Here is a 25,331-nt window from a genome sequence, read left to right on the forward strand (position 1 = left end):
AATTCACATCAATTAAGGGCATGTTTGTCCAAGGCACCCAGGAATGGAATCCCTGTACCCATCCACAGTTCTGATTATTATACACAAGAGACTTCCCTTTTCTGTGCAGAAATGCGTCACTACACTAGCACACTACTGAAGAACTTCAAGTTACAGAAACCTCATATTTTAGAGTGTTTTCATGTTTTCTATCCTTTAAATTTATTTCACCATGTTCCATCCTGTGCCATTGTTATTCCTATTTTACCTCAAAAAGCATATACTTTGCATTTTTATTTTCAGAGCCTCTTCAACGTGGGCAATCTGATTTCTCCCAATCTCATCTTCAAAGCAACACCACTACAATATCATAATGTTGATTAGATTCTCTACAGTAGATATGAATACTTCTGTAAGCAAGGCAAGTCCCAGAAGCTTAACCAAAGCAAATTATTGCTTATAGCAGTCACCCCTGCAAAATCTTCCCCTAAAGACAGTTCAGCTGATTACTTCAGTTATAATAAAGACTTTGGGATGAATACAGAAATCTCAGAGGACCGAGAGATAAAATCTGGAAAAGAGTACCCACTTGTGTAGTCTCCAAGAAGAATGCCAGAAAGAATTATCCATATATGAGACTACCAGAAATGCTCTAAGGAAGACAGAACTGGGTATTATAATCTTATGTTTTAATATCAAGGTCAGGAAACTCACCTGACAGCCAAGAGCTGTTCTGAGGAAGGTCAGTACACTTGCAGATACTGGTGCTGCTCCTGTAACCATCAGCCTTACTTTTCCACCCAAACTTGCCTACAACAGACACAAGATACTGTGGACACCAAAAGCATTTTAGAGTGATTTCCAGAGTTTTCTTGCATCCCACCCTCAGCCACTATTCACCTGTAGTGCCACCCACAAATGTTAGAGATTAAAGTTTAGTCTCCTATTGTAAGCTGTCCTTCCTGCAGTGTTTTTAATCTCACTAGTGGTTGGAAGAAGCGGTATCTCAAACAGTATCTACAAAGACTATGCTGTGGTGTTGCTGCAATGCAGATACTGCCAAAAGTCTGCAGAGCTTAAGTCATGGCCTTACAGCAACAGCTTTATTTTTAACTGCCTTGTATCAGCTTCTCATACATCCTGAATGCTATAAAAAGCAGCCACCAGTGGGCATGTTGTACAACTAAAGTTAAGGCCATAGCAAGTGAGTGCCAGATATAATAGCAGGCATAACTTACTAGTGACCAACACTGAGGAGGAGACAGTAGGGGCTACAGGTGACAGTGTCACATTTAGCACTCCTCCTTCAGAAGGACAGTGTTTGCTTTCCGTAATAAGAGAGAAGTACCAGACTGTTTTACAGTAACTTCCTTAATACAGTTAGCTGATACTATTAGAACAAAGGGAATGGAAAAAAAAAAAAATGAAGTTGGAAATAAGACAGCTTTGGTTTTTATTCTGAGTAGCAAGGTAGTCTTTAATCAGTGATGAATACCAGATTATAACCATTCATATGCAATTCAGCAATTGCAAACTTGGACTCAGAGGCTTTCAAGCATACCTGTATTTTGCGGAAGATGACTTTATCCCAGAAACTGTTATTTCGAACTACACCACTTCTGAGTTCTGCTTCTTTCCTCTTGGAAGCAAAATCCAGCATCCATCTCTTTAATGAAGTATCTGCCTGTCCAAAAATCTATTAAGAAAGAGGATCTGTGGTTAGAAGCCTCACAGACTACCATTCCCTTTTCCTTACAAAAGCACACATAGGCTCTTAACATTGAAAACCAAGCAAATTAAACAGCTTTTATTAGTAGGCATCTTAATTCTAGCAAGAAGTACTTGTGGATTTTGATTTTGACCCCTATCTTTGTTCAAGAGATGTCCACCAAAACTACCACTTAATTATTTCTTCCCGTCATACTGTGATGCCATTTCAATGTATTGTTTCTTCATTAAAATGAATGAGTGAAAATTAAAATTTTGTTTTTCTATTCCTGTAGGATCAAAATTCAAATTGAGTATAATCCTCAGCATGTTCCAAAAAGCACACTATCATAATGTGTAAAGTAATACAGGGTTTTCTGAGGAGATGCAGATCCCTTCAGAAATACCAAGCTGAGATCTGTCTTGCATATATAAACTTGCTTTTTAGGTCACTTTTCAAAGGCTCCTTCTAGTTGTTCTCAGGAAGCCACAAAGCAAACTCAACAGCAGACCACAGATTAGTCTATTAACTTGGAAAGAGAAAGACTCAGCAGCTCTTCAGCATTATGGCCCCCTCACCACTCCAGTTCTCCTCTTGTTAACTTCACATGCTAGGTTACTGCAAGGCTAGCTGAGGTTGAAACAGTGCCATAGAAGTGTGCAAGCCCCAGGGCACCACAGTTAACAAGCAGGAAGACATCATGAAAGGAGAAGAGAGTCCCAAACTTTGGCCCTGCTTCTCAAATTTCAGTACAGAATGCATAAGCTGAAAGAGGGGCTAAGTTTTAAGCACTACAGGCTGGTCTCAGCATCTCATCCCCTCCAGATGGATCCAAGTTGCACTATTTGTTCCTGGGGCCAAACGGCACCTTGTACTACTTGCTATTCCTCTAGTCTCATGATTAGAGCACTGTCCTGGCTAAGACAGCCCAGACAGCTCTGCCATTTCTTTAGCAATCACATGACTTCTTGTTATAACCTTCAACTCTTTTGGCTGTATCCTAAAAAGAGTGAGTCAGCCATATGCAAGAGGATGATTTAAAATCTAAAGTCCAAGAAAGAGAATCTGCTTCTGAATTCACATCTCAGATGACCATAAGCAGGCAAGCAGCAAGCACAGGAGGGACTGGGGCTGCAGACACACCTTCTCCCCAGCACTCCTAACTGGCTGGTTTATAGCTCTGCTAGACCACGCTGGCTACTATGTAGGAAACTCATATGCGGCCATACAAACATAGGCAAACACCTGACCTTGGTTAGCAAATTCCACTCCATGAGTCAGATGCTAAAAGCGTGGCATGCAGATGCTAAGCCTCATGTTCATGTTGAGGACTGGACTTAAATAACTTGCTCAGAGCAAAACAGTAAGTCATTAATCAAGCTAGAATGAACCAAGTCCCCTAGTCAGACTTTTCAACACTAGTATTTGCTGCCTGAAAGTGTTTTAATACAACCAGTACTACTCCCTGCACTTTCAACTCTCTTCTAGTAAAACCCTGCACAGGTCTAGACTCATGCCTGTAGACTTACCTTGTCAAACATTCTGTTCAACAGTCTCGGTACGACAGGAAATACAGTTGGCTGCAGTGTTTTTAGGTCATCCATAAGTAGCCTGATATCACCTTGAAAGAATCCTATCCGAGCTCCATGGCACAGAACCACACACTGTTAGAAAAAAAGTAAACACTCTGAAAACACAGGATGTATATATAATGTGTTCTAGCTGTATATGTATGACAATCCTATGCAGAGTGGACTGTGCAGGATCCACCTTAAATCCTCCCAGCTTCTGGACTAGTTCTGCAACATTCTCAGACTACAGCATGGGACTAGAAAGACCAAGTAGCAAGACATGTCTGGCGTATGCAGGCCAAGGACTTTGACAGAGTAAGATACAGCACAAAAGCCCCTATCCAAAAAGGGCAGTTGGCCAAATAAGGCAGTACCAGTGACTCAGAAGTAGCAAGAGACCGAAAAGCAGAACTTTAAAATACAATTTTATTTTTAAATACTAGACCTTTGTTCCCTGCTATATGCTAAGAATTTCTGCATTTAAAGTCAGCACACGCTATTTACTGGTCCAAGCAGGGATTTCTGCCTTATGCCACTTGATTTCCATTCTCTTGCACTCTGGTTTGCCTTCCTGTTTCACAGGACTGATGTGAGGAGAGAACTTGTTGGTAGGTGATCAAGACACTCCTTAGAAGAGTTTAACAGAGCCACTGCTTATTTCTGCATCACCTCAGACCTACACCAAGGGAGGCAGACTTAATCCTGTTGTGTTACATTCTCTGTTAAGTCTAGAAACTCCATCCCCTTTTTTCTCTTGTTTTGTTTGGGTTTAATTTGTTGTTTTTAACAACATCTCTGTTCTTGTTTTTATCTATATCTACTTGTTTTCCTCTCTTCTGCTTCCTCTGTAACACCTCCTTCATTCCCTGCCATCCATATTCACCTTTTCTGCACAAAACATGCTAAAGTGTCACTTTTTCCCTTCACCTGTGCTTTATCACCATCTGCTAAAAAGCAGCAAATGCATCAGTCCAGATGGACTGAACAGCAACTGCCTTTGCTAGAGGGGAACACATTTGTCCTGCCAAGTTCACTAAGCCTCTAACTTCTTTAAGGAGCCAAAAATCAGCAAACAACAACTTTACAACATAGCTAGAGCTCTAAAGATAGCTTCTCACAGAGCCTGGGCTCATACTTACCCCAAACAGTAACAAATCTTTTCTTCATTCTACCAAAAGCGTTCTTGTATATTTACATAAGGAGATTAAGCAAGTAATCACCTACTTTGTAAAAACATCAAAGAGCAGAGGAATACTGAGTCCAAATACTTTCTTCTCATTTTATCCTTTAGAACACAAGTTCCCATCCTGTTTCTGCTGCATAATCAAGAGCAGAACTGCTACCTACAGAGCTTGTACCCTCTGATGCAAGACAGGTATCAATAAAACAGACACTGAAGTATAACTGGTATCCACATTACCAGGAGAAAAAGAGCGCTGAAAGCTTAAGGGCACCTGTAGACCTCAGTTACACTCTATTCCCAGTCTTCATAACATACATATACACACATTCATATGCACATACACATTTTTACATGTGTGTATGTATATACACACACACTCTTGGTAGAAAGCGCAAGATTCCTAAGTGAAATCACAAGACAATTTCTGGCTCCAGGTGCCTTTTCACACTTGGACAGAGCCTGTTTATTTTCCTACATAAACTGGGACACAACTACCTTCAACATATGAATTTGCAATCTCACCCAAGGGAGAGGTGTTAGTTTAATTTCAGTAAGTACAGTAATTAGATATCTGTGCCTCTACTGTATATAAGAAGTTTGAGAAAATTGCATCCTTTCAGTAATGCATACCACATAACTATGGGCTCAGAGGTCCTCAAGTCTACCACCTATTAAGGCAACCCGAGCCCCTTCATCCCCAAAAATTAAGCCCCAGGTTTTGCTCTGAAGTAAAATAAGCTACCCAACAGAAAATCAAGGTTTGTCATTAAATGGCACTGAAAACCATTTTCATTTCCTGGAAGAGACTACTAAAACAACATCCCTTCCTTTTTATTTAAGTTTTTGGAAGCATTGGTAAGTCTAGCCAAGTCAAGATTAGTTTTGTGTAAGCAAGCAGGATGCCACATTATAAAATAAATTTTTAAAGTTTGCAGACTAAAGAGTGGCATGGATTCTTAATAGTGCACTGATTATACTAGAGGAAATTTCTAGGCAGTGTATGTGTTCTAAGGGATCATCTCGTATTCTAGTAAAACACTTAACCCTAGTTCTAAGGTTAATGTTTATAATTCAGCATGAAAATCAGTTGTCTAGTACTCACTGGTTTATGGGACACTGTTGTCCTGAACCTTACCTCATGCTTTCATACACATGTGCAGGAGTCAAAAAAGAATAGCATGTATCACCGGGATTCAAGACACATGCATTCTGTGAGAAAAGCAAGCTTCTCAATAGTCCAGTACAACAAACAGATGCTTACCTCAACGATTCTCTCAAACATATGAGCCAAGGGCAGGAATGATATCAGAACGTCATCAGTGGAAGGCATAAATGTTTTCTGAAAGGGTTAGTAAAATTAAATTTAATTTTCATTGATTCTGTTTTGCCCAAGTTAAACACAATGAAATCTAGTGTCTAAACTCTAGAGCAAAGCCCTTGTACCAGTTTTGTTTGCAATGAAGCTGCATTGTCTTTCATTCAAAAGATAACAGCAATGACTTCCAGCATGAGTAAACACACATTGCAGAAATCAGTACAGTCCGCAGATTATTACACCTTACCATTCATACGGTTAAGAATAGAAACAAATTCTGATAGAAACCATAGAAAGGTCCATTATATACATTGGAAGGGAGGGGAAACAAAAAAGGTTAAAGTACTATGCCTTAGGGGTTTAAAAAAATACATAATTCCATCTTAGATCAGAAAGTTTGCTTATCCAATTTACCATAAAGTTGATATCAAAAGTACCTTACGTGATTGAATTTAAAAACAATTCTATATGAAGAATACTTGGCAAAGTAAGTACAATTAGTTAACATTACCACGTAAAAATACAGTCATGCTGCTTACTCAGTTATGCAGAGGATGCAGAGGATTTAAGTATTTTGGGGGATTAACATACTTTATAGCTTCTCATTCTTAGTGGAAAAGCTTAGCCTCTACATAAACCCTCTGACAGAGATCTTGCACTAATGACAAACACTATAAGCCTGTGGCAGAATGTAATGTAGATCCACATCAAGAACTCTAACATTTTGCTTGGATCAGACCAAATTGTAAGTCTGTTGGGTTCTTGACCCTCATGGAAGAAAGCAGTAAATACTGACTTCTGACCTAGCACGGGCAGTGCTGTCAAGTTACATTTTCACTTGGATCTTACTGAAGTAAAGACCAAAGTTAATGAGATTTCAATGTTGGCTTTACTCCCAAGATTCTTTCCTTCGTGCAAACCCATGTTAACCTTTGCAGTTTACCTCTGTAGTTTTCACAAAAGCTGAAGCATTGCTGACTATGTTTTGATGAGTGATCATAGCTCCTTTGGGGTCTCCTAAGGAAGAAGCACATCAGGATGCAACAGTGAAATTTTTAGATCCTTTAAGTTACCAAGCAGTGGTAAAACTAATCTAATAGCATTTCAATCAATGAGTCCCTTCTTTGATATTAATACATTTCTTTGCGTATCAGTTAAACAAAGGCAGAGAACTTGCTAACACTTTCAAGAATAGCTGGTAACAGTTAAGCAGTAAGCTTGTGCAGAAGTCCTCAAATTTCCTAAGAAGAGCAAATCCTTAAGAAATTTTTATGTTTGTTGGATAAGTTTCTCATTCAAAATTCAACGCTTCTGTGAAGATGCAGCTATCAAAGCCCAGACTAATTTCTGTTCTTGCATCTGCTTTAAAATTGTAGTTTGTCATTGTACTCTTCCCTTTTGCTCCCTGCCAGTGTTGGACATTAACTCACAAATGTCAAGTGTAACATCTAGGTAGCCTTTCTGTTTTGGTTTTACAGCAAGGTTGCTTAGAACTAAGGAGCAAATTTTGCTAACACAGCATAAAAAAGGACTATGGAAGAATTGAAAGTCTGAAGTCTGATGTTGGCCCCTTACTATAACGGAAATACAGGTTCAGTACTTATTTCAAAGCCCAAAAATGTAACACCTCCACCCCCCCAGTACTGCAACTCTGTACTGATTAATGGGAAAAATCAAAGGGACCCTTACCATATAACTTCCCCAGCTACTACTTGCCAAAAAGATGCAGCAGCTGGGGAGTCTTGAAGAAAATAGAAGGGCTTCTGAATTACTTTTGAACATACACAGGATAATAAATACCGGCTAATGTAATGAGGTGTACCTGTCGTTCCACTGGTGAAACAGATGACTGCTAGATCTTCTGGCTTTGGAGGCTATGAGAGTTAAGAAAAATATTAGCATGGTTAAGATAGCAAAGAAAAAGATTTTCCTGGACAAAACACTGAAATACTGTTGTTACTTTAGAGCTAAGGGAAATAGGGAGATTTGCTAGTTTGATCTAGAGAATGCTATCCAGCTTCAGATTGTCACTTGAACTGTGTTCATACTTACAATAGGTTTTTGCCGGTGTGCTCTTCCCAGCTCCTACAGAAAAGAGAGAAAGGGGAAAGAGAAAGTTTAGATATGAACAAGTAACTTTTTAGCTTTAAGTTTACCAGACAAACATTACCAAACACCATAATATTCTATTTTTTAGATTGTCTGTTAAGGTATTTTAACTTATGAAGAAAGTAACAAAGGCTTTAAATACTTTTTAAAGATATGTAGAGTAACTATCATGTTCTACAAATGCAAAACTGGTAACTAGTCTAAAACTCAGTGGGTTTTTTTTTCCCCAGCTAGTAAACCAGAAGTCACTCACTAGAGAAGCTCAAGGTTAAACAGCGTTATGACATGCCACAGCAGGCAATCCTATACGTCATGCAGAAGACATGTGCCACTGACAACTGTTGAATAGATAAAGCAAAATTCATCTCAGTAAGCACCTCACACCAACATCACTGCTTGCCAGAAGGAAGACTGAGCTTCCTCATGAAGGGTCATTGGTGGTTTGTAGTCTTTTATACTGAAGAGTGGAAAGAAACCTCTTCTTCCTTATGATTATGCAGGCCTGACCATTAATGATGTCATAGTTCTTTAGGCAGAAGGCAGTGGATACCAAGATGATCCTTTTATCAAGGATATAATGATTAACAGGAAATATTTGAAATCCAGTGTTCAATACTGATGAGCTTTAAAGTTTCAAATCAGGACTTATTACTGTCATGTCTATTTAAGACTAGAAAGGATACTAATTTAAGAATTTATGCAAATTAAAACAGACCTTTTGTTAAGCATAGATTTGGAAGCACCCTCTGAAGGCAGACATCAACTTCACCATTGTCTTTACATTCCAAGTACAATAGCACTATGCATTCCTTTACTAGCCCTAAACTTCCTTTAGTGTCATGTACCTCAGATTATCCAGAGAGGTTTAAGAAAAAAAAGGTGTGTTCAGAAACAGTTAACATTCCCATACGTTTTGAAACACAGCCATTATGCAAAAATTTGCCACTATGACAACACAGCTGTCTGCTCAAAACAACACCTACATTTCAAGTAGCACCAGAAGCTCAATACTTCCCTACAGACAGTTCTGAATAAGATCTGGTATTTACTGAATATACAGCTACAGATCTCCACACACTTTTGTTCTCCTACAACAGAACTCCAACATGTCTTCCTGTTGGAGACATTTATTTCACAGCTACTCAGCTCTAAGTAACCATAGCATACATAGAGATATTAGGCATCAGAAACCAAGTTTATGCAGAGGAACTGGTTGCAAAACCTATAAAGCACAGCTGAGCAATAAACTCAAGCCAGAAATCCAGAAAACAAGTACTTAAAGCTAGAAATAGTTGTTCTATTCTAATAGAAAATCCTGAACAGTTCATAGTTGCCTTTCAGGAAACACTAAAAGCCTCTATCCCTTAAAAAAAAAAAAAAGTGATGACACTTATTCCTGCTCACTGAAATACTATTAGAAATATTTAAGTTTGCCTAACTTCTGAGATTTAGACAAGAAGCTCTTGGAGTAATCTGTATCTATTACTGCATTAATATAAACATCAAGTGTTGTTGTTAAGAGCTACAAAGCACTACTGGAAGTCACTAATTAAACATCTAAACTTCTAATTTAAAAATAACATTCATCCCCTGGGCTTTGTTTTTCTGTAGTTAGATGATCTAGTGGAAAGCATCTTCATCTGCCAAAACCAAAATTCAACTCAAATAAGCTGATTTTAGTGTACCAGCTTGCAGTTGGGCCAATCATCTTCCCGGTTTAAGCCAAGCCTTTTGCCAGTGAGCTATATAAGTCACTTACTCTGAATAACGTTTTTAGCCTCATTTCAACCTGGCAGTCTTGCTGAGGCTAGCTAGCTAAGATACAGTTAATAATCTTTTAGAAAAGACATGATGGCATTTTTGTACCTTTACCAGAAGGTGGCCCTGTTAACATAGCAGTTAAGACTGCTGTGAAAACAAATTCAGCAAAATGAAGCATTTCACACCAGTTACTGACACCTGCACAAGACAAGCACACTTACTTGGAGATAGTTAAGTCCTAGTAAGCCAAGCCTTCACCAGAACTCCAGCTGGAACCAGCCTAAACCCAGTTTCATAATCTCACAGTAAAGATGTATTTTATGCAATTTGATCCTGGGACAGTTCTCCAAATAATAAGTGAAGTTATGAAATAAACTTGCATAAGAGATCTATGCAGACAAACTAACTACAAGAAAAACCAAGACATTAGGTGGCTAAACAAAATGGTTTCTACTTCCAAAATCTGGAAGTCTCATTCCCCTACATTACCATAAACTTATTCTGGAACAGTTTACTGCCATTTTCTTCCTCCCCCAGAAAACATTTTGTAGATTCAGTGTACAGGGAAAGATGCCATTTTTCGCAACACCAAAACCTACACAGGCTCTTTTTGAAATAGTACTCCTGAAGTATTAGTCACAGTAATATAATTATCGTGTTACTGCTTCACATGGGCAAGCCTTAATGCTCAGATCTGATGTTCAGTCTGAACTATATTAACAAGCTCTCATTCTGTCATCCTGACACTTAAGTTTTGAGCATTGTGAAATACCATTAGCAAGCTGTTTTCCTTTTTGTTCAAAAAATACTTTTTTGTGCAAACTTCAATCCAAGAGATAGTTAAGTATTTTGAAACTAACCTACCACATTTCTTTCACAGTCCTAAAAATCTGTTCAAGAGACAGTCTTCTTCCTCCCCAAGTAAACGGGATGAAAGCAGTAAAGTAGGTTAAGCATTCTTACCTCTAGTTCTCTCATGCTTAAGACTTCCACCCCACACTTTTTGCCACGTTCCACAAGATCCATGCCAAAAGACTCCATGATAACAATGGTGTTGAGTACTGGAGTTTCCCCCTTTTCCACACTGGTTAGCAGAAGTCTGGCCTTGTCAGGTTTGTCACAGAAAACCAACGACAAGTCAGCTGATGAAAGAGAATGACATCATCAATATGACGAGTTTAGACTAGGTCCATACATCAGAATGTAGTAATGAAAGACTCTTCTGAAGACGACTACAGTTCTGTCCTCAGTCACCTCTGCTATCATACATTCGGTTGCTGAACTACTGAAAGTGTCCTACCTTTGTTCACAATGTAGGTAATTGCTTCAGTTCCCAGCGTATCATAGAGTGGCACCACCACCATGGAGAACGCATAGCATCCCTGTTCAATGATAACCCACTGCACAAAAAGAAGAGATGGAAGTCACTATGCTTATCATAACAGCCCTCCAAGACTCATATTTGGAGTCTAACAAGGAAGCTAATAGGACTGAGCTCATTTGGACAAGTTTTCAAAAAAAAAAAAAAAAGTAGCAGTTTGTATCATTTGTTTACTTCGAAGATCGTAAGTTTTTCATCTGTGGAAGGAGGAAAGTCAAAACAAACAGTAAGGACCTATAGGGAAACAATCCAATGAAATTCAACTCTGCTCCTAAGATCAATTCTAAGTACTTTTGAAAAACAATTATTAACAGAAAGAGACTTTGAGTAGGAGTATAGTATTTTTTTCTGGGTTTTGTGTTATTGAGGTAGCCAATGCCTTCAATATTCTATATTACCATGGTATATGAATCCAAGAAAGACTTTCTCATCTCTTGACACATTACATTTATATACACACAGTATTCTTACCTCTATATTATCTGCATCTCATTTGATGGCCAGAAATAAAACATGTGCAGTTAAACTAGAAGTCCTTTGGAAAGCCAGCCCCAGAAAGTTTCTCAGCATTTCTAAAGACTAACCATTTCTCTTTAATCTGAAGACTTCCATAAAAAATGCAATTACATCCCTGAAAACTGCAATAAGAAGGATTTGCCTGCTAAGAAGTACAGAACTTAATAAACATAATGGATATTGCAGCCTTATTGTGTGTGATGCAAGCTGACAGTACCTTAGAGCAAGCCTGATTTCATCTAAAGTACCATCAAGGGAAGTTAGTCATGCAATTCTTTTTCCAGGTAGCAGCTATTGGGTATAGTTTGTAAACAACTAGCTACACCAAAACACAGGGTAGTGTGCTATTCCTGAAATGGGAGCCTCCAGACACATGAAGAGGCCAGTGGAACTGGAACATTTCAGTTTTTCCCATTGAAGACTGACAAAATTTCTCAGACACAGTACCTTTAGTCAGTTCCACTTACAGGAACAAAACAACAACCATCTTTAAAAGTTATCAGATCTTACAATTCAACAAGGGTGTTTGTTTCCCTTTCCCCACCCCCAATCTGTCACACTTTCCAGTGTTTTTGCAGGACACTAGCCAGTGACCTCACCCCCATATGATGACTAATTTAAATATCATTCAGCTGGTTATTACATCGAATATCTGATATAGAGGCTCTGTTAAAGATGCTAAATCTCAGTTTTATGAACTGTTTATTAGTGGTAAGTTTCCTGAAGTAAGTTCTCTACCAATTGAGACAGCCTTAAATGCAGGGAATTTTTCTGAAAGTATTTATACAATAAGTAATTTGTACTCTTCTTGTTCAAAAAGACTTCTCATGAAACTAGCACAAGGCCAGCTACCAGGTAACTAGACTTTCATGCAGCTGTTAGACACACCGACAAGTCTAAGCAGGCACACCTATACCAGCCATGAAAGGGTCCACTGAATATTTGTTCCTAGATAGCATCCACCTATACATGTAACAAGGAAGCAGCTGTATTGTTGTTCAGCAGCCTGAAGTTTAGTAGGTAATTTTAATAGGGTGGGGGTCTACTACAGTAGACTTCAGAAGCTGCACAGAGCGATAAAAGCTTCCTGTTGCAGTGTGCAAGAGCTGTTGGAGACTGTCATTCTCAATACAACAGCCAGCATCTTTATTTTGTGGAATACTAAGACATTGTTCTTCCATTTTAGCTTCTAAAGTTAAAAGTATTTAAATACAAGTATAAAACCTTGACACTTGAGTTTTCTCTCAAAGATCAAGCAAGCAACTAGTACTGAACACAGTCTGCAAGTTTCAGTTTGTTTTCTGACATGGCTCTGATCTTCTCGTAAGGGACACTGTGTATTTTACTGTCCTGTTTTCTCAATCCAAAACACTACTTCCTTGCTTGCAGAAGAAATCATCTGTTTTCCAGTTACTCAAAGAGAAAGTAAAACTTATTTATAATCCCAAGTTTGTTTTTTTTAGTGAATATCTAAGCAAGTAACATGTTGGGATTTTCCCCATTAGGGGATTTCCCCAGCAGTTTTTTCCCTGAACTAGCAAATATGAATCATTTCACACAAAAAACTCCTCATAATCTCCTGTCTGGATTAGTGATTATTTTGGGGATGTCACAACACCCATCCAGTAGTTTTCAGCAGGGAAAATCCCAGATTTAAAATTGCTGCTTTAAACAAGTCTTTCCAGCTCATTCCTGACCCAACTCAAAGCAATGCAACTCAAGCACATTTTGTCTCTGATCCAAGAGCAGACCACACTACCATGCTCTCCTTTAGAAAAATCCACTGACCCAGCAGTCAAAAACTTTGCACTCAAAGGTCTACAGAAAAGCCGTTCGAACTGGCACAACACTAACATCTGGCTCCCTTTTTTACTTCCTGTTCATAATGTTATAAGCGCAGGAGACTGAACTGAAGAGTCTGTAACACCATGTCCTTTAACAGCTTCCTAGTTGGAGATATCCCAGCCTTTTTTATTACAGAAGTAAAAGTAGCTGTTAGAACCGGAATTCCAGCAGGAAAATCCAAGCAGCAAACTACTGCAGATTTAAGAGTCTGGAAAAAGTGTTTTTCATCATCTGTACATGGCTAGAATTAGAGTTTTTTGTGGTGTAGGTTGGGAAAGGAGGAAGGGGGTCAAGGTCACTTGTCACACAGCTTGCATTTTAATGACAGCAAGGAAGGCACAGTGACAAACTGAAGTCAGAAGAGATCCAACAGCAAGCTGTTGTCCGGCACAACCAAGACACTGATACAACTTCTAACCCTGTCAACACTACAGATGGATCTAGATAATGGAATCCAGCTGGGAGCGTTTAATCAAGAGGGACAGCATATTTTTGACAAAACTTAAGAACCAGTCTCCTGTCTTAATACACGTTTGGATTGAACTAGCTAAATGCAGCAAGTACCAGCTCAGGCTACTAAGCACATAAACACAGATTAGAGAAATTCAGTCTTATTAAATAGATTCAGTGGACAAGTCTAGAGAATAAATATTTACTTAATATTTCATAGTATTTTTAGAAACAGCAATCTAGAACCACTTCTGGGTTAAAGTGGATAGACACTAGCTAATCAATTTAAGTACTCCCATAGTTGCCTCAGGTATGTAACATCATTTTGTTTTATCAGGTGACCTTTAATTATGTCACTTTTAGACTTTCTGCCCCTTGAATAAACTACAATTAACTTTCAATTTTTGTCTTCATCAGCAGTTTTCCGTCCCAGAATCTTTGTGCCCAGGGCTGCTGGCAGAGATAGGACCTTTAGGCATCTTCTATTTGTCCCAATATTTAATCACTAGGTGTTTCTTTGTGTTTTGAAGGGTTTAAAAACTTCCTTGTGACTTTCAACCACTTTCCATTACCTTGTACTCCAATGTCACTTTTTAAGAGAAAGCAAATGGTGATTACATTCACTATGTATTGCATTAGCTTCCCATTAAACATGCCTCCTCTATAAACTGGAAAGAGGAGAAGAGAATGAGTTAAGTTCTGGATTCCCTGATTCTCTTCCTGCTCTCCAGACTTCTGCATTCAGCTCTGGGAGCAAAAAAAAAAGCAACACAAAAAACAAAACCAAAAGATACCAACAGTTGTGTCAATTGTCAGTTTTGCTTTTAGCTAAAAGATGCCGTGTCTATATTTTGTGGGTCTACAATATCAGTCTTGAGCCTTTTCCCAACACTAAATGGACTCCAAGGAGGGAAGCTGAATACACTGCCAAAAAGCAACAGATATGAGTGGGCCAATTAAGTAACAGCTAGGCCACCAGTGTACACACTGTCAATTAAATTACCTCAGGTCTGTTTTGTGAAAAGATTCCTATATATTGAACATGAGATGGTTTGAAGCCTCGGTAGAGTAATGCAGAGCCCACGTACTCTGCTCTGTCTGAAACCTGGAAGGGCAAGAGAAAAGACAGTTAAGAGCAAGCTCGTTAGTATACACCCTTCAACATTATTTTACCTTAAGTTTTACAAAAAGAAGGCCAATAACTGGTAGGAAGTAGACAGAAGTTTTCTAGGCTATGTCCTATGTGACCTTGATAACCTAAACATTGCAGTGTCATTACACTGCGCTGACTGTAGATACTACACTTGCAATAGAAGAGACACTTAATCCAGTTGGACTTGAAAGTGTTAAGTGTAAGTTTAAGTGTTAAGCTCACATACACAGAAAAGGCCATTTTGGTTTATCTGTATTAAACCCCAGAAGTGGCCCTAGAATGATACAGCATTATATTTCTGCTCAATCACAAGCGCTACACACACCCTCCTGCTCCTTTCGGTGCCTATGGGAATAGCATTTCTCCCTTCAAAAAGCAGGAAGTTCTATAAACGAAGCCTGGGTAGGCAGTCTTCCAAATTCTTTCCATATAGCACATGACCTGAATCCATGTCAGTCACATAGCTCAAACAGCAAAGCTTCTCATAGAGGTTGCCCTTAAGTGCCCAGCAAAATCACCTTGGAAAAAGTGAGGCCTGCTACATACAAAAGGTGTTTAATGACCTTAACAGTATGCAATAGGCAATGTTTATGCAAATTTGAAGACAACTGATTAAATCAGGAACGACCTAAAGCGCACAGCTGTCAGATTTGCATAAAGATATTTTTAGCGACCATGAAGGAGCATGCTACTAGTTAGAAGCGCGTCTGTTAACACCCTATACAATCATCATTCAGCACTATGGAGACAAGTTGTCAAGAAGCACAAGTAACACCTGTAGATGGGACTTTTCCTAGTGTAAAATGAGCCACTCAGAAGCAATCACCTCAAGTAGTAGAAGTCTGAGTCCCTGAATACTAATTCAGAGCCGCAGCCCTTCAGAGGCAGTGGCCGAGCTCTAAACAATTCAGCAATGAGATGCTAAAAGCTGCCAACATAACCCCAAAAATTTCCCCCAAAAATGTGAATAAACCAAGTAAGTGCAAGAGATACTCTTTTCCCCCTTGCATATATTTGAGGCTGTTCCTTTAAGATACTCTAATAGGAACTACAACTTCTCTGCAATATTGTGCTACTACTTTAAACCATTATAAATAATTAAGATTTATTATATCATGTTACTGGATGCTGTATCAATAGTGTCAGCAAACAAAAGCAGGTCTAGCACTAAGTTAGAGAGACTACTTACCTCTCTGTAGGAGATCCACTCATATGGCTGGTTTGGTTTTCTAACACCTAGACATGGACCATTATCTAAAAAAAGATAAAAGTTACTCAAAATTTAAGCCCTGACACCACACTAACTACACTCTTGGTGTTAAGCCTCTAGATTCTTTGCAGAGGACAAAGTTTTTTGTTTGAGGGGGCGTGGGGTGGTGCGCAGGGGAGAGAAGTAATGGAAGCTGGAGAAGGACGGAGGCAACACGTTGATTTAGGCTAAGGAACACAGCACTGACTTTATTTACACAGTTCTGCTTCACAAGAAGTCAGTTAAATTTGCATTCAAAAAATCTCACATCCAATACAGTTATCCTATTGCTAGACAGACGTCCCCTGTCCTCAGCTGCATTTCAAAAGAACCAAGATATCTCAACATATTGTTGAAAAAAATTATCTTTAATTTTAGACTTACTTGATACTTGCACACCCCTTTGGAAGATATCATAAGCTGTTCTCACATCATCATAGTAGTAAATCAACAGTTCATCACTGTTAAGAAGAGAGGACCTTCGAGCATGCTCATCACCCTAAGAAAACCAATTAGAAAAGTTAGACACGCTTGTTGATTATAAATGAACAGGAATTTCCTGAAGTAATAAAAACACCTCAACCATGAAGTTTTGTTATGAGCCTTGGCAAATTCTGCTTGCGAGAATTTCAGTTCTTTTCACCACCAGGAGAGAAATCCGCAAGGTTTTCCTGGACATTGTTTAAAGAGTCAGACTGCTCCCTGAATGACTAAAAAACCATCTTACTCCTCAGCTACCTATGATGGTACAGAACAAATGAGGACACAATGCCATTTAACACTCCTTACTAGACACAGGGTTTTTCTTAGAAATGTTTTACTCTATTATTGCAATATACAGCATAATTCCATCAAGTTTTCTAGATCACTCCAGCCTCAGAGCTCTCCAGATACAGTATTAATGCTGAGATCCTAATCTACTTTTCTAATTAAGAGTACAAAACATAATCACACATCAAACTGTGGTTTTAAAACCTACATGATTTTTAAGGGTGGTCAACAACACCCTAAACAAGCATTCTTGTAAGTGAAATACTCTGTATCAGGTAAAAATTGAGTCCTTTAATCCAATTTAATGTTCCATTTTACAAAAAAGGTTTCCTCCTGAAATCTGGTTAGAGGCAGTCAAGACAATACTAGCTGGAGGATTAAAATCACCTTTTTTCAGCAGGTGAGCATTTACATAAGCTGTAATTAGAAGTCAGTACAAAAATTTAGTAGTTCATCATTTTAACATAGCCTGTTTTAGAGTGACTACTTAATCTCATTTTATAGCAATCAAGTTTCACAAATTGCTGTTACACAAGTACTGTTGGGCTACATTTATTAGTCTTGCTATGATGACAGACACCTGCAGGCAAGTTCTTAGCAGAAAGCTCACTGGTTAAACAGAGAGAATCTTATGCAATGTTTACCCTAGACCCCATCAGTGGTTGTAGTCAACTCCTGGCTCTTTCACAAAGTCAAATCCTGGACTAACTAAATGTGTGCCTGAACTGTGCCACCATCCACAGTGTCAAACCTATTTGCATGCAATCATAGGCTCTTTCTGGCCATTGGTTTGTTTTCCTCTTTTCAAAGTACGCTGGAAGACCAGAGAGCATCTGTTTATGTATAAGCTAAATTCATCTGCAGAAGATGTCATATTGCCCATGTCCGCAGAAAAGAACAAGCTAGCACATTAAAGGCACAGAGAGGAAAAAGTATTTTAACACTAAAACAAGTCTAACTTGTTTTAGCAAAATGCTATGCGTAATGCAGTGCTTGCCACTCCTTTGGCAGCAAGCAGAAATGCACTGTAAACATGACCCAAACCAAGTTAAAGACTGGCTTACCTCTAAAAATTCGTAACATTAGAAACTCAAGAGCATACTTGCACTCAGACCAACATCTACTCTATAGGAAGTGAACACATCACTACTGCACATCTCTGCCTGGAAAGAAAAGCAAGACTGCATGCTTTATTGCAGTAGTTTCATGTATCTTGGATGACCAAGGTCAGCTTCTAGATTTTCCCAGTTTTAGCACCTCTGGAGGTAACCTGAGGAAGATCACACAATGCAGTTTGTGACCAGTCATAGGTAATGTCAACAAGAGCAACCTATCAGTACCATGTTTGATGTGCTACAACTCCCGAATCAGGTGAAATATAATAACCTAAGCCATTCCTTGGCAACAGCCAAGAAATATTTGTTTTCTTCTCATCTGAGCTACTACAGTTTTGTTTACACACCTTATAACTCAGCACCACAAGAACAGTTTTTGCAGGGCCTGAGGCACTAACCACATCTGAGGAAGAGACTTAGACAGCCCACTGCTTAGACACAAGACTGACAGCACTGTCCTCCTGAATCACAGAATGGTTTGGGTTGGAAGGAACCTTAAAGATCATCTAGTTCCAACCTCTCTGCCGTGGGCAGGGACACCTTCCACTACATCAGGTTGCCCAAAGCCCCGTCCAACCTGGCCTTGAACCCTTCCAGGGAGGGGGCAGCCACAGCTGCTCTGGGCAGCCTGTGCCAGTGTCTCACCACCCTCACAGCAATGAATTCCTTCCTTACATCTAATCTAAATCTACTCTCTTTCAGTTTAAAACCATTATCCCTCATCCTATCCCTACACTCCTTGATAAAGAGTCCCTCCCTACCTTTCCTGTAGCCCCCTTTAAGTACTGGAAGGTCTTCCCCGAGCCTTCTCTTCTCCAGGCTGAACAACCCCAACTCTCTCAGCCTGTCCTCACAGGGAGGTGCTCCAGCCCCTGATCATCTTTGTGGCCTCCTCTGGACCCAACTCGAGCAGGTCCACGTCCTCCTTACGTCGGGGGCCCCAGAGCTGGACACAGCACTGCCGGTGGGGTCTCACCAGAGCAGAGGGGAAGAATCAGCTCCCCCAGTCTGCTGGCCGCACTTTTCTTGATGCATTCCAGGATACTGAAAAAACAAGCTCTGTAACAGACTACCATTGAAAAGAGCCCATCAGTTCTCATGATTTTTCAGTAAAGGGAAACATAACCAACTTACGGTTCTGCTTACTTTATTCTTTTTCCTCAAAGGAAAGTGAGATTAACTGAATTTTCAACAGCCCTAGAGTAAGAGCTTTGCTGAAAAACACCCAGCTCCATGTGTGAATACTATCAGTTCAATGTTATACTGCAGAGATGCAGTGAAATACACCTAGATATGCTGAAGATCATTTGGACCTTACCTTATGCTCCCAATTTCAACTCATCTACTAGGCAATATCATGGTATTGGTCTACGTTTTGCTTGACAGTAGCAATAACTACTATTTTAAGAGCCTGTCCAAAGGGTCCTTATCCAGAATATTTGTGTAGTATCAGGGAAAGTTCTGACAACTTTTCTAAAAATCACTGGTCATTACAACCACCAAACAACTGAATCTCAGGACCAGAATGCTTGGCTGATTTCACACAAGTTATTTGAATGGGACCTAACATCTATCCAGCACAAAAAGTAAGCACTCAAAGGGGCTGTCAGTTTCAAAGTGTTCTTAAGGAGCCAGGCAATAAAATCTTACTAATGTGAGAATAGCCTCTGGTTACTCATGTAAAGCAACCCTTGCAGCAGCTCAGGGAGTTGCAGGAAATTGACCCATTATACAGCAAGTGCTGGACATCAAGTAAAACCTTGGCAGCAGTTGGAGGAAACATTTATTCTACAACAGCAGCATACTCAGTCAATGCCCATTTGGGTCACATAATAGATAGCTGCTTTTGTTCAAGCCTTGGGTTTGCTTTTTGTTGACACAGGATTCTTAGGATTAGCAGTAATGTCAAAACACACTGTTGGCTCCACCACACCCCAGAGGCAAGACCCGCTATTTCCATTTTCCTGAAAGGAAAAGCATACTATCAAGTGGTGCTTAGGTCACCAGCATGCATATTCTGAGCAGCAAGAAGTATAAACTAGAGTTTTCAAACCAACCATATAATTCTGAGCATGCTAATCCCTAGGTAAGCACACAGCAGCTAAATTGATCACTGAATAGGGAGACAAGCACACATCTAATTAAATGTTTCTTGAAAGACCAGGCAAGCTAGAGTTCTGGTAATATATCAGGAGAATGTAGGTAGGTTTAAAAGTTTTCATGAGTTCAATACCTCTCTCCATATTTGAATGTCTTTCCTTAAGGGAGGAAAAAAAGCCAGTCAAATCCAAATTCTTACTACTAGAGAATACTGACGTCCGAGTGTTTATTTATATCCTGTCATTCTACATGCTTTAACAAAACTTGAGCCAAATAGAAACATTTGGGTTTAAGGCAAAATTTAATATATTTGACAGCCATACACCTGCACTCAACTCAACAGCCAAAGTTGTTCAGCTGTCAGCCACTAATCAGAAAAGCAATCTACAAGCAGACAGATCCAGATGCGCCTACAGCTATAGACATTAAGGGTGCACAAGCTTTGCAAAACACAAGACTAATGCCCTATTTCTACCATTACTGTAGCACTGAAATTCTTAACAATACAGTGCATGAATGAGTATAGCATGAGTCCCAGCAAGAAAGTCTGACTAGTGTGAGACTGCATTTAGAATTTTTCATTAATCTTGTCTCCCTTCCTACAGACAAGGGATTTAAGTGGATCCTGAAAGATTTTCACTTATCCCTCTGAGAAGTTCCTCTGAAGAGAGGTTGAGTTGGGAGCTCTGAAGACAAGAGCGTTTCTTTCAGTGAAATGTAACTGTAGTGTGCATACTTTGAAGATCATATTCCACATCTTTTAATTACAACATCCACTCTAGAAGAGCTGATACTTTCAGTAACTCTTTGCACCAATATTCAACTAAGTGTGCAATCTTATGCTCAGTGATTGTTAAAATGGGTCACTGGGTGCTGACCTACCAAACCAAAGCTTTCCAGAGATAGGAAGTGACCTGGAATGGCAGTAAATAGGAACTTCTTTCTTCCCATATCAAGTTAGGAAGATTTATTATCAGAACATGTAGAAACCTACTCCAGTCACTGACTTCATTTAACTTTGTTAGAGGCCAAGGAAATAAGTCACAAGTAAGCATTAAGCAGAAGCTTATTTATAGTTCAAAATTGTTATCTTTAGTGAGCAAGTAGATTAGTTGTTAAAATAGTAAAGAACTGCTTTCTGCCATGTCTTTTTGGAGCACACTGCTTACTCCCTAGACTTTTAATATTGTATTGCTTAGCTGGAAAAAATATTAAGATGTAATTAGAGAACAGTATTTGCAATTTTTCTTCTGTGGAAGTGACAATCCACCTTAACACATGTACAAGAGAATGGAATAAGTGAAGTGAAATTCTATGCAAAATGTAGTGAGAAACTGAATCGCAAGCACCATATTACATTCTCACTACTGATATAAAAGTACCAATTCTAACAGACACCTGAAACTTGCTTCAAAACATACATTCTCATTTGATTACAGGTTACAACGTTACAGTAAGGGCTGTATCTGCACTGTCAATAAACAAAGCTGGATAGATCTTGCTCATTTCAACATGGTCTCAAAGTCTGAGCTCGTATCAAGACACACCAACACTCAGTTGTTTAAGTTTTACTACTGTTCAGTCTTCCTGTTAAAATGTATTTTCTGAAGAGACAATGTAAAATAAAGCTATTATACCCATCTTGCTCTGATCAGAGAGCTGATGTTAATTAGTACAATATGGATCAATTATGCATTAAGTAGTTTAGTGAAGTCTCATACTACCAAACAATGATTTCAGTCACAGAATCCATCAGTGACAAGCAATTTAGCTTGAAGAGGTAAAAGCAGTAAACTGAAACTGCTGTCAAAAGTCTCAAGCAAATAAGTATTTGTCACTTGTTTTATGGACAGTTAAAAGCAACTGTTCTACCATCTTGCAATGTAAATTCCCCCAAATCTTCTGAAATCTATACTGACTAGGGAGGCCCTCCACAGCTGGAAAGCTTTCCCTGCTGATTTATTCCAGTCACAAAAGCATGATGCTCTACAAGACTATTCTACCCGCTGTCTAAGTGGCTGCAGTCAGGATTGGGAAAGCTCCTCAACAGAAGATCTAATCTCTGAATCCTTACTCTACATGCATGAAAAGAGGTATTTTTGGCAATTATCACATTGTAACATGAAACACTGCAAAGGAAGTGCCTGATCTGAGGCTATGACAAGAGTTTGCTCTGCTAAAGTTAGTGAAATTTTACCTACTGTAAATGTCAAACTGCTCTGCCACATTTGTTTACATCATTTGCAGTCACATCTACTCTTAAGCACAAGAAATCACATTAATTCCATTTGATATAGGACAATTAGATCATAACAGTCTATCCACAGAGAAAAATGTGCTGTAAAGGGAGACCTCAGTTGCAAGTATGTATTTAAAAAAAAAAAATCTATACTGGTAGTTTCTGACTATCAAGAGTAACACAAGAAGCGGTCAGCCAAAGATCACCACCTTTCAAAGCTGTCTCCTTCCTTCAAGAGGAGGAAACACCTTGTCTACCCTGGAGAAATAGAGGCACTCCTGAAAGAATTAAATAAGTGGTAAAATCTTGACTGCAGTGAGCAGAGGAATGGATATAACTGCTGCTCAGGAAACCCCAGCCATGTAATCAATTGTCTGTATTTGCTTCTAAGCAACAGTTCCTACCAGTCAGACTGTTTCCATATTCTATTTCAGTATTTAAAAACACACCACCTAGCAGCAACTCTGCCTCTAAAGAGCGTAAGACAAAAGCAAATTTAGCCTGTCCAGAGTTTAGCAGGTGGTTGCTTTAATTTCAACTTAATTTATGGCTGTGATCTCTTGGCAAGACTCATATCTTTCCACAGATCATTTGAGGTCAATTAGTACTCTCTTCATGCTCATAGCCCAATATGAAGTCTCATCTGTCAGCTATTATAAACTCAATATTGTAACAGAAAAGTATTAGCTTAATCAGTGTCCACCAGCACACATACTCTGACCCCAAGACCTAATTTAGTAGGTCATCACCTAAACACATGGCCAGGAGTTGAAAACTACACTGTGCCAATTCTAACACGCACAGGTTTCCTGCCACCACTGTGATCAGAAGCTCAGTTTTCTCAGCAAAAAGTCTTTCTCCCACTGTAGTTATTACCACTATGACCTCAAACCTCAAACTGCTTTTCAAATTCAGAAAGACAAAAAACTGACTTCAAGGCATATTTCAGAAAAAAAAAAAAGCCCTGAAACCTATCCCCTCCACACTACAAGCTTAGAAACACTCTTATATAAATCAGTGCTTGGTCTCTCTCAATGCCACCTTTAGGCTCCAAAATTCAGTGAACGACAGCACTCATCAAGTGACACTCACCTCTATTTCCACAGACTGCATTGCTAAATCACATGGTGGTTTTAGCGCTTTCGGTCTTGTTGCGTACCAGTAGGTCGTGAGAGCTGCGAAAGCACCGAAGCCCATCAGCGTATTTGTCGGAAGGGTGCGCACGTACTGTCTGACATCCCCAAGTTCTGGCATTCGTAGGTGTCTAAACAACTCATGTGCTTGCATTGTAGTTCAGTGTGGCTATCTTGATGCTGGAATCTGTTGATATGAAAGAAAGTTACACACAAAGATTTTAAATCCCCTTTCGATTTATTGTTGTGGTAGCGATGTATGCTTTGTTCTACTGGCTTCCCACTATCCAAATAATTTGATCTGCCACTAGATGGGCAATACCTTTATATTTCTGTGCTGCAATTAAGTAAGCAAGCAATTACTGGTTCATACTCCAGAAAAACAGGTGGGGCTGACAGGAAGCTATTTCTTCAGGGTTTTAATATTGCTTTTAACAGACACTGCAATTTAACAACACTTTTTATTAAAAAAAAAAAAAAGGACAGCATTTCATAAATGCAAAATAGTTATTTGTAGAGTAGCTGTATTACAAGACTGTTTAATCAATAAGCGTCAAACTGGGAAGTCTGGGAAAGGGAGGGCAGGACTAGGAGGTACTAACTTGCCTGCATTACCGTAACAGAGAGCACCCTAATCCTATAGTAGCATAGCAGGAACAGGATTTTTCATCTCAAATCCAGTAAAATAAATTTTCTCTCTCTTTTCTACTCTTCCCCCCAATCACACACAAAAATCTCACTACAGCAAGCTGCCTTCAAAGCTGATATCCTCCCACAGCTCCTCTACGCTAGCAAGCTTCCTATTTCTCCCAGCACCATTCCAGCAATTTATCTCTGTCAGTGAAGCAGACTAAAGCAGCATCTAAGGAGGCCCAAGGCAGCAGCAATATAATCAAGCACAGGAAGCACACTTGATTTGTCACGTTCACACAGAAGGAAGAGCCGAAAGGGGCTGCTCCCTGCCAGCGCTCGCCGTCACGGATATTCCACAGCGAGAACCAGCCATGGAAAAAAAAAAAAAAAAAAAACCAAACCACCCAAAAAAACGGATTGCAGTCAGCTCAGCTGGTGCTCTCCTCTACAGCCAAGGTCTCCCGGGACGTTTGTCACATGCCAAACCCCCCAGCTCCTGCCCACTAGGTGAGAGGTAAGCAGCAGGCAGCCAGCCTGCCCGGGGCCAATGGCAACCGGCACCCAGTCACCCCACCGCCCGCCCAAGGGCGCCTGCCCCCCCCCCCCCCCCCCCCCCCCCGCCCTCACCCCCCCCCCCCCCGCCCGCCCAGCCTCCTGCCACCCCGGGAACGCCGACCGTGGCTGCTCGTGGGGGTGAAGCAGCGGGTTTTTTCCCGGCTTGCTTGAAGAGCTGAGATGTATTTACTCGGATAGTTTAGGTCCAGCCGTTTCCTACGGGCAGTAAAAATTAAACAACGGACCTAAAGAATGTCAAAATAAGCGTTTAAATAGCTAGAACACACTGTGTAACAATGGACCGCTGCAGGATGGCAGCGTAGGAGACTCTGAAATCCAAACAGGCAGAATTATGCTTATTAGTTTTAAAGCTAACAGTACCATGCTAAGATTTCTTATTTCTACAGGAAAACCTCTAGTTTACAGTCCGCCCTTGAAATCTTTACTGCTGCAATCAGTTACTCAACCAGGCAAGCAGAAGAGTTGTCTAGTTCACAGAAAGTCTAACCACTATTTGGACAAGGATTTGCTAGACAGCGAAAAAAGAAAGCCATAAAATTAGTTC

General features: G+C 39.7%; 1 protein-coding gene across 4 annotated transcripts in view; it reads right to left on the reverse strand.

Moving 5' to 3' along the window:
- The window catches only part of ACSL1 (acyl-CoA synthetase long chain family member 1), a 40,572-nt gene that overhangs the window by 7,469 nt on the left and 7,772 nt on the right, over positions 1 to 25,331 (reverse strand). For 2 of the 4 annotated variants that reach the window (XM_032999207.2, XM_032999206.2), the window contains 13 exons: positions 23,538 to 23,758; positions 16,605 to 16,719; positions 16,161 to 16,225; positions 14,822 to 14,923; positions 10,927 to 11,026; positions 10,590 to 10,768; positions 7,809 to 7,841; positions 7,579 to 7,630; positions 6,700 to 6,773; positions 5,703 to 5,780; positions 3,217 to 3,351; positions 1,541 to 1,675; positions 694 to 789 (listed from right to left, as the gene is read on the reverse strand). In XM_032999207.2, the coding sequence (XP_032855098.1) occupies positions 694 to 789; positions 1,541 to 1,675; positions 3,217 to 3,351; positions 5,703 to 5,780; positions 6,700 to 6,773; positions 7,579 to 7,630; positions 7,809 to 7,841; positions 10,590 to 10,768; positions 10,927 to 11,026; positions 14,822 to 14,923; positions 16,161 to 16,225; positions 16,605 to 16,719; positions 23,538 to 23,732 (1,359 nt within the window). In that variant the 5' untranslated portion in view covers positions 23,733 to 23,758. Of the gene's footprint in view, positions 1 to 693; positions 790 to 1,540; positions 1,676 to 3,216; positions 3,352 to 5,702; positions 5,781 to 6,699; positions 6,774 to 7,578; positions 7,631 to 7,808; positions 7,842 to 10,589; positions 10,769 to 10,926; positions 11,027 to 14,821; positions 14,924 to 16,160; positions 16,226 to 16,604; positions 16,720 to 23,537; positions 23,766 to 25,331 lie in introns of all 4 variants that reach the window. The other 2 variants (XM_032999204.2, XM_032999205.2) reach the window with 1 other exon arrangement.

This window comes from Tyto alba, unplaced genomic scaffold (genome assembly GCF_018691265.1).
Source record: "Tyto alba isolate M040663 unplaced genomic scaffold, T.alba_DEE_v4.0 Super-Scaffold_6, whole genome shotgun sequence".
Taxonomy (NCBI): Eukaryota; Metazoa; Chordata; class Aves; order Strigiformes; family Tytonidae; genus Tyto; species Tyto alba.